General features: G+C 46.7%; 1 protein-coding gene across 1 annotated transcript in view; it reads left to right on the top strand.

Annotated features, from left to right (window-relative positions):
* Positions 1-18,329, top strand: part of DSCAML1 (DS cell adhesion molecule like 1) — a 515,992-nt gene extending 497,663 nt beyond the window's left edge. Inside the window, 12 exon segments of the mRNA XM_036742507.1 lie at positions 3,576-3,693; positions 4,050-4,213; positions 4,915-5,013; positions 7,487-7,675; positions 8,430-8,717; positions 10,494-10,649; positions 11,366-11,396; positions 11,626-11,744; positions 12,133-12,285; positions 12,852-13,046; positions 15,749-16,060; positions 17,851-18,329. Coding sequence (XP_036598402.1) covers positions 3,576-3,693; positions 4,050-4,213; positions 4,915-5,013; positions 7,487-7,675; positions 8,430-8,717; positions 10,494-10,649; positions 11,366-11,396; positions 11,626-11,744; positions 12,133-12,285; positions 12,852-13,046; positions 15,749-16,060; positions 17,851-18,329 — 2,303 coding nt within the window.
* Positions 18,330-18,748: the final 419 nt, after the last annotated feature.

The following is an 18,748-nucleotide window of genomic DNA, read 5'->3' on the forward strand; positions in this document are numbered from 1 at the left end:
TTCTGTTACCATCACTCAAAAGCATAAAAAACTGAAGGTCATTTTGTGTCTTTGTTTCATGAGTTCCCGTGGCCAAAGAATTAATTACCTAATTCTCTCACTGGTGGTGAGTCTCTCAGTTCTTAGCTAGCCTAGCCTTGGACAACAGATACAAACTGTCACCAGAACCATACTTGAAACCTTTCCCTTACGGTAGAATCTGCCAGGGCTTGAGCTCCAATGGCATGCCAATTAAGAATCCAGCGTCATTTCCATGAAATAATGAGACATCAAAGTAGGACTTTGGAGTTATACAGAAAGAGAGAAGCAAAGTCTTTCCTTCTCTCTATCATCCATTATCACCATCCAATCCCTGATTAGCCATGGCACCACCCTTGATTTTGATTTCTTCCTCCCCCTCCCCCGACCAGTTATAACTTTTTTTAAAACCTTTTTGTTGTCCTTAGATTTTTTTTTAACTAGTTTCAGCTCATTTTGAGCACTGTCACTCCTGACACTGGTTTTCCTTCCATCTTCTGTACAAAGTTATAAAAAATCTTGTGTCTTTATAAATTCATTATTGAGAGTTTCTTATCCTTCTGGACAGAATCACTCTGAAACCAGGGAATCCTACCTGCCCTTTCACTGAACCTTTCGAATTCTACAAAAGCTAGGGAGACTGTCAAGCCATGCCCAGTTTTCCTCAATTTCTCTATAATAAGTGCTAAGATGGTATGGTAACTTCTTCCTAAGGGTCTCATCATTTCTACTTCAACAGCTAGTTCCTACTCATTGGTGAGAAATAGGGCCAGGATAACATTTCCTGATGTTGTTTCTTCCCTCTTTTGCAAGATAAAATTATCATTAAGGCAAGCCAAGAAACCACTAGCCTTTCTGCTTTGGAGATGTACCAGTAAGGCAATCATAGCAATGTAGATGATGATTGTCAAAATGCCTATGTAGTTCTGTATCACAAAGTATACGAGACTCTCCATATAGAAGGTAGAAGAAGTAAACCATTTATTCAGACACCAGAGAAGCATATCCCACAAGTCATTTATCCAATCTATCAGAGCAGTAAAACATCCAATACACAATATCACAACATGGAGCCTCGCTGTCCCAGAACTTCTCTGACCCCTTGCTGGGGTCTTCCCAAAAACAGACTCACAGTACAGGTGTCACAGTCTGTTCAGCTATCAGAGGTCGACTTGCATTACCTCAGCTCTAACAGTCACAACGGCCATTAATAGTCATAACAGCTCGCTCGCTCGCTCTCTCTCTCTCTCTCCCTCTCTCTCTCCCAGTATTTCCTGTGACATAACTTCCTTTTCCTCTCAGGAAGCTCCTCCTACCACATGTGACTTGGGCTTCCTGTGACATATGTAGGTCACATGGCTTATTAATGGGTAGGAAAGATCTTCAAATCTAAATTGCTATTACCGGAGTGGGGAGGGGAGGGAGAGAGAAAGAAACAGAAGAGGAGAGTAGAGAGGAGAGTTTCATCTTTCTTCAGGCCTACTGAAGCCTCCCATCATTACTATATACACACTTGTGATCTATTTTGTGAATTCCTTATCTATTTCCTCCTTCTGTCCAGGTATCTGTTGTATAGTCCAATGACAACACTGATTCTGCTTATCTTTCCTTTGGTATTCACCCAAATGCTTGCCACTGTGCATTCCTTCTCTGGTGCTTGGATTTCCTCATATGAGAGTATCTTCTTACACTTACACTGCACTCCACCATATTTTTTACCTCTTTTCTTCATTTTGAATGAGGTCTACCCTTTCACAGTCATGTTCCAAAGCAAGTCTAGTCTCACTAAATCTCAGTTATACCTATGAGGTCAAATTTGCCTCCTTGCGTTAGGATCTCTAGTTCTAGTTTCATTGTGTATTTTTGTATACACATCTGAGTCCATGTGGTGTTTGCCATCTCCATTCTTGGACTTTGTCTCCTGTGAATAATTAAATAATATAGTAGGAGAGCAATGGACCTGGAGTTAGGAAGACCCAAATTGAAATCCAGCCTCAGATACTTCCTAGCTGTGTGATCCTGGTAAAAATCACTTAATGTCTGCCTGCCTCAGTTTCCTCATCTGTAAAAATTGAATAAAAGCCACTTCTTCCCAGGGTTGTTAGGAGGATCAAATGAGATAACATTTGTAAATCACTTTGCAATACTTAAAATGCTAGATGAATGGTAGCTGCTATCATTATTCCTATATTATAACCTTCTTACATTCTTTCTCCATGGGATCTAACTTGGTAGATATACATGTTTATACATATACATAGATAGTAGTTTCCTTTCTCTCCCAGCTTCCCTTCAATATTGCTAAAGCCAAGAGAGAAGAGAGTATAGAAAAGGATTTTGAAATGGCTGACAGCAACAAAAGCTATGGAGAGGTCTAAGGAGAGGAGGACTGTGAAAAAGCCATCAGATCTTGATTCATTCTGAAACCAGATTGTGAAGGGTTGAGAAGAGAGTGAAAAGTGAAAAAGTGGAGGTGGCAATGGAATCATGAAGACAGTCTGTACTAAGGCATGGAAGGATCTTGAATCTGTACTGCAAGAGGGAATACCCACACCCACCAAGGAAAGCAATAATAACTGAAGTATTAAAGTTATTCAGTTATTGCTTTATACTTTTTGAAGGATCTTTATATAATTGTCATTTGATTCTTATTAGCAACTCTGTGAGATAAGGATGTCAAAATAGTATCCCCACTCAACAGATGAAGAAACTAAGTCTAAGAGATTACATTGTATTATACATCTAGGTCAAAGCATAGTTAGGATTAGGACCCAAGCATTGTAACATTTCCAGTTCTCTGTACTGCAGAGATTGCACTAGTTTACTGGCCAACAAACTCAACTGTCTCATGAAGCATCATTCCATATTGCACATACATGCACACACACACAAACACACCAATGATATCCTTCCTTCAGATCACAGGGCAAGTGGTGGAGGTCAGGCAAAGATAGCCCTAGAAAAATGCTAATCCTCTTTTTGTGGTAGCAAAGAATTGGAAACTGGGATGATGGCCATCAGTTGGGGAATGGCAGGACAAGTTATGGGATATGAATGCAGTGAGATGATACTATTGTGCTGTAAGAAACAATGAAGGGGATGGTTTTAGAAAAAAACAGAAAGACTTTATGAACTGATGCAAAGTGAAGTGAGGAGAATGAGGAAAACAATTTATACAGTAACAGCAACATTGTATAGGTAATCAACTTTGAAACACTTTAGTAACTGATCAGCACAGTGACTAACCACATTTCCAAAGGACAGCTGATGAAACATGCTGTCCCCCTCTAGATAGAGAGATGTTGGATTTAGAGTACAGATTAAAACATACTTTCTTCTCTTTCTTTCTTCATCTTTCTTTCTTCCTGGGCATGGCTAATGAGGAAATTTGCTTTTCATAATATGTATTTGTAATGGGTTTTGTTTTCCTTGCCTTTTCAATGAGGGAGAGAGGGAGAGAGAGAATTCAGAACTGAAAATAAAAAAAAATTGAATTTTAAAAGAGAAAGTGTTAATGGGTAGGGATAGGTTGGAACCCACCCTTCTTTATCCCACAGCCCCTGCCAAGATTATCTCATTTGGAGGCACTGTGACCACACCCTGGATGAAAGATGTGCGGCTACCATGTACATCAGTGGGGGAACCTGTCCCAGCCATCAAGTGGACAAAAGACAGGCAAGTGACCAGTGCATCTTTCAACGTGAGTTTGACTTAATCCTTACCCCACCTCTCTCCAAGAAACCATAGATAAGACCTAGATTCATACAATGCCATATATTCTCTCTCAAAGTACGCCCAGGTACCTCTCTGTCTGGAGTCCCTTATCCACTGAGCATTTAGAGAAATAGAGACTGCATGGTTGCTGAGTGAGAACCAAGAATCCCTGACTCCCAGCCAGGGCTCCATCTGTCACCCCTTTTACTCCCCTTCAAACCCTCCCTCAAGCCTTGGGGAAAGAAGTTGCTAAGGGATAAGGAGTTTGCCTGGAATTCTGAATCCAGTTCCCCATTAATCTTGCCCGCTGCCCACAGTGAGGACTCTGCTATTGCTGTGACTGTAGATGGGCATCGGCTCATCCAAACCAATGGGACCCTGGTGCTACGCTTGGTAAAGGCCGAGGACTCTGGCTACTACACCTGTACTGCCACCAACACCTGGGGCTTTGATACCATCATCATCAATCTGCTGGTACAAGGTGAGAGCACTGAGGCATGACTGGCCATGGAAGATTGGAGTTGGAGACCATGGGGCAAAAGAAAAAGTAGTTCCAGGACAGAAAAGAAGCAGGATCCCAAGGTGGAACAGAGACAGATTTCCAGGATGGAATGGAAACAAGAGCTGGATTAGAAAGCAGAGGATGTGGGTTTGGATTCTGGTTCTGCCAAGTTACCTTGGGCAATACTCTAGCGCACCAGTTTCCTTATCTGTAAAGTAAGAAAGTTAAATGACTTCCAAGGTCCCCTCCATCTCTAAATATATGATTCTATGATGAGAATAGAGAAAGAAAGGAAAGAGATGAGAAGAATGGGAAGTATGAAGGGAAGCCTAACATGCAAAGAGATATAAAGACAGGAACACCAAAATGTTCCCATCCTCTCCATCTTGAATCTATTCTTTAACTTTGAGGGCTTAAAATTGTTCAGAGTTTGGGAAGCGTTTAGGGGGGAAGTTGGTATAAACCCATGGAGAAGCAGTCTTGGGATGTTGACCTAGGCCAAGGTAACCCAATTCAGCCTGTGCAGCACGATAAGTCTTGTGAGTTATTTCTTACCACTCAGGGGGAAATTCTAGCATCTTGGAGATGCCAAGCTGACTAGCAGGTTGGATTTAACTCTCTGAAGTGAGCCGTGGGTGGTAGTGGGAAGTCTGAGAAGACTCTGGAATCTTCCCTTACAGTACCTCCGGATCAGCCCCGACTGACTGTGTCCAAGACCTCAGCTTCCTCTATCACTCTGGCCTGGATCCCAGGGGACAATGGCGGCAGCTCCATTCGAGGTAAGGAAGGAGTCCAGTGGATGAGGGGAGGAATAGACTGAACCCAGAAGGAGGGAGTTTGGACACAGGGACAAGATAGACTCTGTACACTCACACCCGCCCTCAAGAAGAGTGGCAGGCACTAAGGTTAGTGGGACACTTGGCGTTACAACCAGACCAGCAAAGCCCCATTGAAAGTTTTAATTCTGGATCCCTAAGAAGTAAAGAATGTGCAAAAGGTGTCCTTTTCCCATTATTAACTACAAAATAAACCAACTTTTTGAATGAGGTGGGGGAAGAGGGCCCCTGTAATGCAATGGCCACTTGGAAAGTGTCTACATTCATGTCTCAGGGCCTTTTCCAAAAGTGCTTGATCCAGTCCCAAAAGGATAGCACTATCATGAAGTTCCTTCAGTGCTGGGCACTCAGGTCATGAAAAATATCCCTATTTCTGTCAAGGACACTACTATCCTTCAAGTCACCCAGGTTTGAAACCTTGGAGTCATCCTCAATTCTTCCTTCTCCCTCCCCTCAAATATCCAGTTGCCAAATCTTGCCAGGTCTATTTCCCCAACATCTCTCATGTCCATCCCCTTCTCTCCATTCACGTGACCACCATGCTAGTCCCCAGACTATTTGAAGAGACTCCTCATTGGTCTCCTCTGCCTTAGGTCTTGCCCCTGCAATTCATCCTGTACACAGCTGCCAAAGTACAGTCCTAAAATATCTTCGATCATGTCACCTCCCTGTTCAGTAAACTTCAGTGGCTCCCTATGACCTCTAAATCAAATACAGACTCTTCCAATGGAATTAGTAAAGGTTTGTTGAACTGAATGCAGCCTTGGAGCCCTGGTGTGGGAGAAAAGGGAGAGGGTCAGTGGGTTACTGGCTACTTTCACAAGCTGACTCCAACCCACCTTCCAGCCTTATGATATACACGTCATTCACCTTCACAGACTTTTTAATGGAGCCAATCTGTCCTTGCTATTCATCACATCAGATGCACCTTCTTCTATTCCCATGTCTTGTGCAAACTGTCTTTCATGCCTACAATGTCCTCTCCTCACAGAAGAGAGGACACACTAGCTGGCTCCAAATATTTGAAGGGCCTTCATATGGCAAAAGGCTTAAATTCGATCCATTTGACCCCAGATGGCAAAACCAAGAGAGCTAAGTAGAAGTGGAAAAGAAGCAAATCTAAGCTTATTGTAAGGAAAAACTTCCTCATAACTAGAGCTTCCCCGAAGGGGAATGGGTGACCTCCAGAAGCAGTGGGTTCCCCCTCATTGGAGGACATCAAGCAAAGTGTGCATGGCCATTTGTTGGGCTTGTTGAGGAGAGACTTTCATTCAGATGGCAGATGAAATAGATGCCCTCTAAGGTCTCTCTGAACTATGAAATTCTGTATTTCTGTAATTGCTCAGCTCCCTGAGGCTCTTAGTACCAACCTAGCAACCCCTCCTTTTCCTCCCACCTGGGGCTCCTGAGCCCCAGATAGAATTCTACATTCGATTCAATCCAATTCAATTTAATAAACCACCTACTACATGCAGAGCACTGTGCTGGGCAAGATACAAAATCTTATCGAGATAAGACACAATCAGGGATGTCATGGTAAATGTTTTAATAACCATCAATTTAAAAAAAACAACCCCTAGAGGAAGGGCATACTTTTAAGTTTACTCTGCATTACTGTCATTCCTCCCATTGAGTTCTAACGACAATCAGCAGAACAATAAATGAAAACCTAATTTGTAGCCTTTGCGGATTTCCAAGGTACAATCAGCTCCCTGGTTTGAACTGGCTCCAGCATAGCCTTGGATATAATCTTCTCCCTCGAGGAGCTTCTAGTCTAGTAGGGGGTTAAGATGCATATTTAACTACTATGCAAAATGATAGATGGGAGCTCTGGACTTGGAGGAAGGGTGACCTGAACTTGAATCCCACCTAGCTCCTAGACTTACTAGCTGTCTGACCCTGAGCAAGTCATCAGATTTCTCTGAGCCCCTAAAAAGGGGATAATTATACCCACAGATAACATATATAAATCCTTTTATACAGCTTAAATGTCAACACTTGAGTATAAAGGGGAGAGGTAATTTCTGAATTGAGAGATAAGGAATGGGGGAAAGGCTTCATGGAAGAGGTAGCTGGACTTCAATTGGATTTCAGTGGGGGGGAGGGCATTCCCAGCAAAGGGAACAACCTGACTAAAGGCCACAGAGTCAGGAAAATGTGCAAAATGTGTGCAGAGATGTAGGCAAGCAGGTGGAAGAAAGTAGTAGAATGACATAAGGCTGGATCCCAGTCACTCCCAACTGTGGCTTAATTCATTCAATCTATGATATAGGTATAGAGAGGTTTTCTTTAATTTGCATATTGCCCCTCCCTATTCCGCTCCCTGTCAGGGCCCCAGTTCCTGTTGTTAGGTTGGAGTGTGGACCTCCTCAGACCTCACTTCTAGCCAGGGTTGAGCACCTTCCTCCTTCCCCAGGTTTTGTACTACAGTACTCTGTGGACAACAGCGAGGAGTGGAAGGATGTGTTCATCAGCTCCAGCGAGCGCTCCTTCAAACTGGACAGTCTCAAGTGTGGCACCTGGTATAAGGTGAAGCTGGCTGCCAAGAACAGTGTGGGCGCCGGGCGCATCAGCGAGATCATCGAGGCCAAGACCCACGGGCGGGGTGAGGACCAGGGTTGGGAAGTGGGATGGGCCTCGGAGTCAGAGCTGGTGGGACTCATCCAGGCACAGAGGGCTCAGGATAGGGAAGTGCCCAAGGTTGGCACAAGATGGGTCAAGGTTGTGGCTGAAGGATGCGCCCAAAGTGAAAATAGATCCAGGGAAGAGAGGGGAGACTAAAGAGAGAGGAAAGCTATAAAACTTCTAGGGAAGATGGAATAATAAGAACAGGATAAAATAAAGAGGGGCCCTGGGCAGGGCTTAGATATGGGGGCCAAGGCTACAGGGATGGATGAGGGAGGCAGTATTGGAGTTGTCTCTTTCCTTTAATGTTAGCTTCTATATGGGCAGAGTTGGGTAGAAACCAATCCCTTTTCTCTGCTTTGGGGGTGGGGGAAAGATTTCTACTTCCCCTCCCCCCTCTTCCCCCTTTTCCCCTTTTCCTCCTTCCCCTTCTCTCTCTTTCCTTCTCCCTTCCCCTTCCCTTCCCCGCTCTCCATCTCTTCCCATTTTCCTGTGGTCCCCCCTGCCTCTGCTCCCTATGGAAACCCTACCCCAATCTGCCTCTCACTCCTTAACTACCTGGGGCCACCATCAGAGGAGGAGGAAGGACCTGAAGGTCCCAACAATCCCCCAGGGGAACACCCACCTTGGGGGCAGACAAGGGGGCTGGTCCAGCCCACATTAACCCTACCCTTCCCTTCCCCCTCCTCCCGGTCCCCTTACTCCTCGTCTCCTCCCCACCCCACCCCACCCAGAACCGTCCTTCAGCAAAGACCAGCACCTCTTCACCCACATCAACTCCACGCACGCCCGACTCAACCTGCAGGGCTGGAGCAGTGGGGGCTGCCCCATCACGTCCATCCTGTTGGAGTACAGGCCCAAGGGCACATGGGCCTGGCAGGGCCTGCGGGCCAACAGCTCAGGGGAGGTGTTCCTGGCAGAACTTCGGGAAGCCACCTGGTACGAGCTGCGCATGAGGGCCTGCAATAGCGCGGGCTGTGGCAATGAGACCACTCAGTTCGCAACGCTGGACTATGATGGAAGTGAGTTCAGCCCCCACCCCACCCTACCCCATCCCCGCCCTCCCCCCCCACCCCATTCCCGCCCCACCTGGAGGGGTGGCCCTCTGGGGACCGGGCAGCACCAGGCAGACAGGCAGACCACATAGAGAACAAAATGCCCTCTAAGGAGGGAGACTTGACCTGGGAAGAAGAAGGAGCAGCCGGGAGAGAGGGACAACCCAACTTTCCCCTTCCAAACCTCACATCCCCCTTCCCTAAAGGCCTTCTCTCTTCTCTAGCTATCATCATCATACCCCAGAGCCCCAAGGTGCTCCCTGATTCTCTAGGCTGAATATCAGTCAGCAATCCTTCTTTCCCTTAATTCAATCAAGACATAGTCAAGGTTAAAAAAAATTTACTGAGGAGGAATTCCGGTTTGAAAGAGTGAAATAAAACATAGCTATGTAAAAACATTGGCTTAGCAGAATAAGTGAAATAATCCCATTACACCCTGAACTTCTCATATCACATTTGAAGTCTTGTGCTTACTTTAGGTCATATTTTTCCAGGGAGACACTGACAGGCTGGAATACATCCAGGGGAGGGCAGTAACTATAGTCAGAGACCTTGAAAGCATAGAATATGTGGAATTGTTGAAGGAAGTGAAAAATTTATATTTACTCTCTATGTATTTCCATGTACTTGTTATCTCTCCTTGTAGAATATAAACTCCTTGTAAGAAGAGATCGTTTCATTCAATGCATTTGTATCCCCAGTGCCTGGGACATAAGTGCTTAATAAATACTTGCTGATTGAAAAAAAATAAAAAGAAATATAAGCTTATCAGGTTACAATGCTATCCAACTCAACAAACATTTAGTATATTAGGGAGTCCCCTAAGAAAGGAGCAAACAGAATGGGGCGCAGTTAAGCCAGGAAGTCTTCCTGAAGATGGTGAGTTTGGAGGCAGATTTTGGTAAAGGGCAGGACCATCATTTGGCAGTTAGATATAGCAAATGGCTCAGCATAGCAGGACCCCTGCTGTGGGCCAACCTCACTAGGCCCCCTTGGCTGGCAAGTAGAGGAGCTGCCCTCTCACAGCCAATGGGAGAGGAAGGAGGAGCAAGGTCTTAGATGCCTCCCGACCAAGGCTCCCCTCTGACACTCGCTGTGTTACTGTGAGTAAGCTTCTTCATCTGTCTCCGTTTCAGCCTCCTCATCTGTAAGATAGGATTGATACTATCAATTTATTAATTTATTGATACTATTTCCTCACTAAACATTTATGAGGGAAGAACTTGGAGACCTTCAGAGTAGAAAATAAATGTGAGCTGTAGTGACCCATCTCCAGAACCTGGGGGCCCAAGGAAGAGGGTTCTGATGGAGAATCACAGGACAAACAACAGTAATAGGAAGATGAAAACCAGAGGGGGAGGTCACAGTTCTTCGACTGGGGGGAGGGGGAGGGGAGAAGATAAGAGGAGGGCAAGGAGAGATGTCAAGAAGCAGGAGAAGCAATAATAGTGATAAATAATAGTTCCCACTGTGTGCCCGGCACTGGGCTGAGCACTTACAAACATTATCTCATTTAAGCCTCACGGCTCTAGGAGGTAATAATGATAGCTAACAGGTGCGCTAACCTGTGTCTAAATCCGGATTTGAACTCACGTCTTCCTGACTCCCAGCCCAGCACTCTCTAATCCTTACTTACAGTCTGTGGAGGGGGACCGAGTTATCACATGAGAGAGCCTTCTCCACCTCAGCCTAGCTCAGCCCCCGTTTCCTGAGGGCCCCCTCCCCCGGTTCTTCTTGTCTTAGGCACCATCCCACCCATCAAGTCGGCCCACGGAGAGGGGGATGATGTGAAGAAGCTCTTCTCCATCGCCTGCCCTGTCATCCTGGCCACTCTGGGGGTGGCCCTGCTCATCATCATCAGAAAGAAAAGGAAGGAGAAAAGGCTCAAGCGACTCCGAGGTAGGAGGGGGCTCGGACCTCGGTGATTTTCTCCGCCCAGGGATGTGAGGCCGGTGGCATAGGTGGAGGTGGGGCTGGGGCAGAGGACAGCAGATTCACCTCCCTGAGGGAAGGAAAAAATGAATCAGGGTTCCTTATCCAACCTCAGTCAGACCTGGACATTGTAGTTTGTGAATTCGTCCGAGCCCTCCTCATTTCCACCAAGAGGAAGGGAAAGTCAGACAGAAAACCCATGCTGGTGTTTGGGAGTAACTGGGGACAGAGGCACAGGACAGGAAGGGCAAGTTCTGGAACAGGGTTCAGGATTCTCTTTGGTTGTCCATAAGCAGCGCTCCCTCTGGCTATGTGCCCTTTCCCTTCACACACACACACACACACACACACACACACACACACACACGCACACACACACACACTTCTCCAACACACATAGACACACACACACACACACACCCTTCTCCAATACACATAGACACACACACACATACATACACATACATACCCTTCTCCAACACAGACACACACACACACACACCCTTCTCTGACACACATACACACAGAGGATGGTAATGGCCACCAATCCACCCATCCCTGAGCCCTGTACAGGGACCTCACCCCCGACTCCAAAATCCTTTACCAGTTTTACTTGTCAGCATCCCTCCTCTCTCTTCTCTCAGCATCTCTCTCTCTCTCTCTCTCTCTCTTGTATTTTACAGATGCAAAGAGTTTAGCAGAAATGTTGATAAGGTGAGCAAACAATTCTCCTCTGCTCCTATAATGCTGGGATCGAGAATTCTGCCGAGCACAGGCACCCCGGCGCCTTCCTTTTCTTCCCAGGACTAGGGCCCAAGGCCCTAGCTGCCCCCTACCTGCCACATGGCCCAGTCCCTGCACAATCACCTTCTCTAACAGACCAACATTCCCTCTGTGCCTATTGAGATGGCTCTTATCTGGGCATCCTTCCTTTCCTCCATAGCAAAAGCAATCGAAGCTTGGACACGCCCGTGAAGGGGCCGCCCCAAGGTCCTCGGCTCCACATTGACATCCCCCGGGTCCAGCTGCTGATTGAGGACAAGGAGGGTATCAAACAGCTGGGTGAGCAAGGCCTCTGGGGGGCCCAGCTGTGACTCCCTGCTCATCCCCACCTTCTAACCTAAGATCACCTCTGAGCTCGTTTGGGTATTGTCACCAGAGCTGAATGACTTCCATGGTGTCATGGCTACTAATGACCTAGTAGAAATAGACCAAGGCTCCAGCCCCAGATTCACCAACAGCTGTGTGACCTTGGGTGTGTCACACCTCTCTGGGCTTCAGTATCCTGAAGGATTAATAATCCCTACCCTTCCTGTTCCACAGAGTTGGGGTAAAGAGACAAAGTCTCCCTTTTTTGTACCGCCAGCACTGTGTGCCTGGCACATAGTAAATGCCTAATAAATGCTTCGACTTGACAAATCAAGGATTATGATTCTTATTCTCATTCCAGGGGACGACAAAGCCACCATCCCAGTGACAGACACAGAGTTCAGCCAGGCTGTCAATCCCCAGAGTTTCTGCACAGGGGTCTCCCTGCATCACCCTGCCCTCATCCAGAACACAGGGCCCCTCATCGACATGTCTGACATCCGACCTGGCACCAGTATGTGAGAAACCCTGCCCTCATGTCCCTTTCACTTCCCTCCTGTGTCCCCTGGGATTCTGGCTCGGTCACCAGCATATCCCCTGACCTCTCTCCCTTCCTTGCTCTCCCATTCTCAGGGCCATTGTGGTCTAAGATAGACCAGAGGTTTGGGGCATCCTCCCAAACAACAGCTCAAGACTTAAGGAGAGCCCTAGGGACTACAAAGTGAAGGGAAGGGTATGGGAAGAGCAAGAAAAGGGAGAAGGGAGAGGTAGAGTCACTAGGGTTTTAAGTCAGGGAGAAGAGTTCCCAACTATGACCTACCCATCCCAAACCCAAGGTTCTTGATGAGACACGGGTCATTCTTTCTGCCCCTCACAGCCTGTTGGCCTCAGTCCTCCTGTCCTACCCCACAAGTGCAACAGCCTTCCCAACAGGGTGGATGAAGCAAGAACTTAGGAAAAGATCATCCAGAATTAATTTTCCAAGGTTACTTCTTCCCCTCCAGCCCTAAACAAAACATCCTCAGTAAAAACTGCAAAAAGAAAAAAACCTATATGCCTCCCATTGCTTTCTTCGTACAGACCCTGTGTCCAGGAAGAATGTCAAGTCTGCCCACAGCACCCGCAATCGTTACTCCAGCCAGTGGACACTGACCAAGTGCCAGGCCTCCACTCCTGCCCGCACCCTCACCTCTGACTGGCGCACTGTAGGGTCCCAGCATGGCATCACTGTCACTGAGAGTGACAGCTATAGTGCCAGCCTCTCCCAGGACACAGGTAGGTCCTGATTCCTCAGCCCATTACCCCAGCATACTCATGGCTGCATCCTAACCCCAGAGTCCCTTACCGCTCCACATCTATGAATCCCTGGGGAAAAGAGCAAAATTCATACAAGCTGACTGTGTTTTCTATTCCCAGCAAAGGTACCAACTCCCTGTTTGTTTTTTTTCTTTGGGGCAATCAGGGTTGAGTGACTTGCCCAGGGTCACACAGCTAATAAGTGTCTGAGGCTGGATTTGAACTTAGGGTCCCTCCTGACTTCAGGGCCCATGCTCTGTCCACTACACCACCTAGCTCCCCTTCCTTGGATGACTTTGAGCACTTAACCTCTGGGGGCTTAAGGTTCCCTGCTGAGCTCTATCGGGAATTCAATTCCCCTGACCTCTGGACTCAGACCAGTAGGACACAACTAGATGATGCTTGGGGAACTACTTAGGGAAAAGGACAACAAAGTAAAAATTATGCTGACAATAATAATAAAGGTTATTTTATTCATTTTTATAAGAGATAGCACAGTGCAGTGCACTGGCCTTAGAATCAGAAGGCCTGAGTTCAAATCCTCCTTCTGCCACTGACTATGTGACCCCAGGCAAGTCCCTCTTTGGACAGCAGGTGACTCTCTAAGATTATGGATGGGCTGTGTGTGATTTTCCTCAGTGGACGGAGTTCCCACACTGATGAAATCACAGATCCTGATGTCTGTTAGTCTTAAGAGAGACAGTCCTCTAGGAGTATAAATTGCAGGACAGTTGCTAATCTCTATTAATAAATGGAGTTTCCAGGGGCAGCTAGGTGGCGCAGTGAGTAGAGCACCGGCCCTGGAGTCAGGAGGACCTGAGTTCAAATTCAACCTCAGACACTTGCCACACTTACTAGCTGTGTGACCTTGGGCAAGTCACTTAATCCCAGTTGCCCTGCCTTCCTCCCTCAAAAAAAAAAAGAGAGATTCTAAATAAATGGGGTTTCTTTACCATGGAGCTCCTGAAAAAAGATGGAATCACAGGTCTGAACCAAAACAAATAAATAAATTGTGATATAGTTATTAATACTAGAAAGTCTTGACATTTTAAACAACCTGGTATATGATATGATTATTAGTATTATTGATTGTAAAAACTTGCATTTCTATGTCACTTTAAGGTTTCCATGGTACCTTCTTCCCAGCATCCATGGGATGTAGAAAGCCTACCCGCCATTGTCCAAATTTTACAGATAAGGAAAATTAGAGAGGTTAAGTGACTTGTTCCAGTCATACAGCTTAGGGGCCCAAACTAGGTTCTTCCAACTCTGAGTCGTGCTTTCCACTACATCCTGCTATCCCTGAAATCCAACTTGAATTCTCAAGCACTCAAAATGTGCCAGCCCCCAGCGCCCCGAGATCCCATTTCTGACTCCCCCGGCACCTTCTCAAGAGCCGTTCTTGGTGGCTGTGAGCCGTCCGCACTTTATGGCCTCACATCCGAAGAGCTGAGCTGTGATGAAGGACGCCTTCCTTGTTAATCAGATCAGGATCAAGGTTACACCACCAACAACAACAATACTTCCACCTTCCTATAGCACTTTATAGTTCCAGTGTACTTCTAATTTAATTCCCCAGCGAGCTGGAGGATATATAATAGGTCATGGGGTTTAGAACCTTTGAAAAGATCCTTCATCCGTTCCATCCTCCATCCTTTTAAAGATGAGGAACCTGAAATGCAGGGGGAGTTGGGACTTGACCGAGGTCACAGGGATTGTATGTCAACACAGCCAAGACTTGATCCTTCACTTGACTCTAGAAGCAATGTTCTTTCCACTACACTATGTTGCCCACTATTAGCCCCACAGAGAGGCAGCATGTTATAACGGATAGGAAGCTGGCTTTGGAGTCAGGAAAACCTGGGTTCAAATCTTGCCTCTGACATATCACTATGACAAGTTACTTAACCTTTTGCTTCTTTTTTTTCTAATAATTAATGTATTTATTTTTAGTTTTCAACATTCACTTCCATAAGATTTTAAGTTTTTAATTTTCTCCCCCTTCCTTTCCTCCCTCCTCCCCAAAATGGCGTGCAATCTGATATAGGCTCTACTTATGCGTTCATATTAAACATATTTTCATATTAGTCGTGTTGTAAAGAAGAATTAGAGCTAAGGGGAGGAACCACAAGAAAAACAAAACAAAACAACAAAAGAAAAGGAGAGCAAATAGTGTGCTTCCATCTGCATTCAGACTCCAAAGTTCTTTCTCTGGATGTGGATAGCATTTTCCAACCTGAGCCTTTTGAAGTCATCTTAGACCCTTGCATTGCTGAGAAGAGCTAAGTCTATCAAAGTCAGTCATCGCACAATGTGGCTGTTACTGTGTTCAGTGTTCTCCTGGTTCTGCTTATTTCACTCAGCACCAGTGCATACAAGTCTTTCCACTAATTTTTCACTTCTAAGTGACTTTCCCACAATCATACAGCTAGAAAAAGGCAGACCTGGTCACAAGCCCAGATTTTGGGCCTCCATTGCTCTGTCCACTGTGCCATGTAATCACATCCCTCCTTCTCTCCCTCCTTCTCCCTTTTTCTTCTTCTCTCTTTCTCTCTCCCCCTCCTCTCTCTGTCTCTCTGTCTCTCTCTGTCTCTCTTTGTATCTCTCTCTGACTCTCTCTCTCTCTCTCTCTCTCTCTCTCTCTCTCTCTGGCTTGCCCTGATTTGCCTCTTCTCCCCTAGATAAAGGGCGGAACAGCATGGTGTCCACAGAGAGTGCCTCCTCCACGTACGAGGAGCTAGCCCGAGCCTATGAGCATGCCAAGCTAGAAGAGCAGCTTCAGCACGCCAAGTTTGAGATCACCGAGTGCTTCATCTCGGACAGCTCTTCGGACCAGATGACCACAGGCACCAATGAAAATGCTGACAGTATGACCTCCATGAGCACCCCCTCCGAGCCAGGCATCTGCCGCTTCACTGCCTCGCCACCCAAACCTCAAGACAGTGACCGGGGCAAGAATGTGGCTGTGCCCATCCCACACCGTGCCAACAAAAGTGAGTGGGAGGCCTCCCCACTATTGAGGGGTAGGGCAGTAGGAGTGTCCTTAACCAGACCCAGATATACCTAGTGAACATCCGCTGCCAGGGAGAGGCATCATTGCCTTGGCCCAAAGGTGCACAGGATGGGAAGAGATTCTCCCAAAAAGGAAGAAACCTGTTTCTTTGCCCCTTGGCCAAGTAGTGGCCCACTCATCTAGTACTAGCCTAGTACTGGGACACTTTTCACTGCCATGGGGTTTCAGAGCTCCAAGGAACTTTAAAGCTCATAGGATCTTAGTTCTAAATCTGGAGGATTCCTTAGGGGACACAGAGTCCAACCTTTTGTTTTCCAGATTAATAAATAAATAAAGCCTAGATTTCATTCAAGGCAACCTGCCAAGGTTGGGCAGATGATAATAAGAAGCAGACGTGGACTTTGAATCCAGGTCCTTTTATATCACTGTTATCGTTGTTCAGTCCTGTCTGACTCTTCGACTCTTCGTGACCCCATTTGGGGTTTTCTTGGCAAAGATACTGGAGTGATTTGCCATCTTCCTCTCCAGTTCATTTTACAGATGACAGAACTGAGGCAAAAAAGGGTGAAGTGACTTGCCCAGGGTCATGCAGTTAGTGAGCATCTGAGACTGGACTTGAACTCAAGTCTTCCTGACTCCAGGCCCAGTGCTCTATCCACTGCTATCTATCTTCCAGGTAGTGTAATGGATAGAGCATCAGACCTGGAGTCAGGAAGAGCCATCTTTCTGAGTTCAAATCTGGCCTCCGTCACTTACTAGCTGCATGACCCTGGGTAAGTCATTTCACCTTGTTTGCCTCAGTTTCCTTATCTGTAAAATGAGCTGGAGAAGGAAATGACAAACCACTCAGTATCTTTGCCAAGAAAACCCCAAATGGGGTCATGAAGAATCAGAACGACTGAACAACGACCTCTTCATCCCAATTTGTTGGTCACTTCCCAATCAATAGGCATCTACTTTGTTTCCAGTTCCTTACTCCTATGAAACAGTGTTGCTATGGGATACAAACAGGGAAACAAACATTTATGAAGCACCTACTATGTGCCAGACACTGTGCCAAGTGTCTTCCCAGTGCTGTTCCACTAAGGCTTATGGTAGAATGAAAGTAGATTCCCTGAGTGCACAATTCAGGTGGGGCGATGCAGCCCCAGAGTATGCCGGGGGCTGAGAGGAAAGCCAAGCCAGGAAAGAAGTGCTGCTGCTAACAATCCTGCAAGTGTCTTAATCCACATAGGGATCCTTTGGAAGTAGCTGTATATGCCAGGGTCCAGAGAGTTAGACTTTGGGACCTCAGACTCAGAGACCTTTTTCTGACAAAGCAGAAGGACCTTGACACCAGATCTATTCTCTGTCCCCTGTAAAAGCTGGGATGTTGGTTCACACCTGGGTATCATATGGCAAACTGGAGTGCCCAGAGGAGGATGACCTAGGTGGTGAAGGGTCAGGAAATTATTTAACATGAAAAGACCAGGGATGTCTAGCCTAGAGAAGACTTCAGGGAGAAGCCAGAGATTAAAGGCAGGTTATGTGGAAGAAGTTTGGTCTCTCTCCACCTACGAGCTTCTACTCAACATAAGAAAGACCCTTCTGGCGACTAGAGCTATTCAACAATTGACTACAGCATCTTTTGAGATAGTGAGCTCCCAGTCACTGGAGGAATTCTTGCAGGCTAGATGGCTGTCTATCAGGGATATAATAGGAGGGATGGTGGTATTGGATAAGAGGTTAGACCTGTAGGGTCCCTAAGGTTTTGTGATTTTGTGATTCCAGGTGAATATTGCAACCTACCACTATATGTCAAGTCAGATACCTTCTTCCGGAAGGCTGATGGGCATGAGCCCTGCCCTGTGGTTCCACCCCGTGAGGCCTCCATCCGAAACATGGCCCGGACCTACCACAGCCAGGCCCGACATCTAACCCTGGACCCTGCCAGCAAGCCCTTGGGCCTCCCCCACCCTGGGGCTCCAGCCTCCACAGCCACCTTACCTCAGAGGACTCTGGCCATGCCGGGCCCACCCACTGGCGCTGCCCCCCCACCTCCAACAGCCCCCACCGTCGAACCCCCCCCTGCAGCCACCACCACTGCAACTGCTCCCCCAGCCCCCAGCACTGAGCCACCTCGGGCTGGAGGCCCCCACACCAAAATGGGAGGCTCCAGGGACTCACTTCTTGAGATGAGCGCATCGGGGGTAGGGAGGTCTCAGAAGCAGGGGGCAGGAGCCTACTCCAAGTCCTATACCCTGGTGTAGGAGCCGCCAGGAGGAGGAGCTGCACCCCTAAGCCAGGACCACCCACCGCCCAGCTCCCCTCATTCACAAACTGTTTTCTTGCATTATTTATATTAAACTGTCGGAAAAAGAAAAGACCAAGAACAGCAGCAGCAGCAACAACAAAAACCCACCCCAACTCACAAACTCTTGTACATAGAACTCTTTTGTATAAATGAAACTATTTTCTTCTTCTCATGAAGCCAGGGCACAAAGAATCTGACCACAGGTCAAACACACACACATACACACACACGAACAAACACACACTATACATATATATGTGTGTATATATGTACATATATACACATATATACAGGCAAGCTAGATATATATGTGCGTGTATATGCAAATACATGTATATACACACACATATATTTCTCTCACTTTGTTTTGAGGAA

The sequence above is a fragment of the Trichosurus vulpecula genome, chromosome 2, assembly GCF_011100635.1.
Source record: "Trichosurus vulpecula isolate mTriVul1 chromosome 2, mTriVul1.pri, whole genome shotgun sequence".
Classification (NCBI taxonomy): Eukaryota; Metazoa; Chordata; class Mammalia; order Diprotodontia; family Phalangeridae; genus Trichosurus; species Trichosurus vulpecula.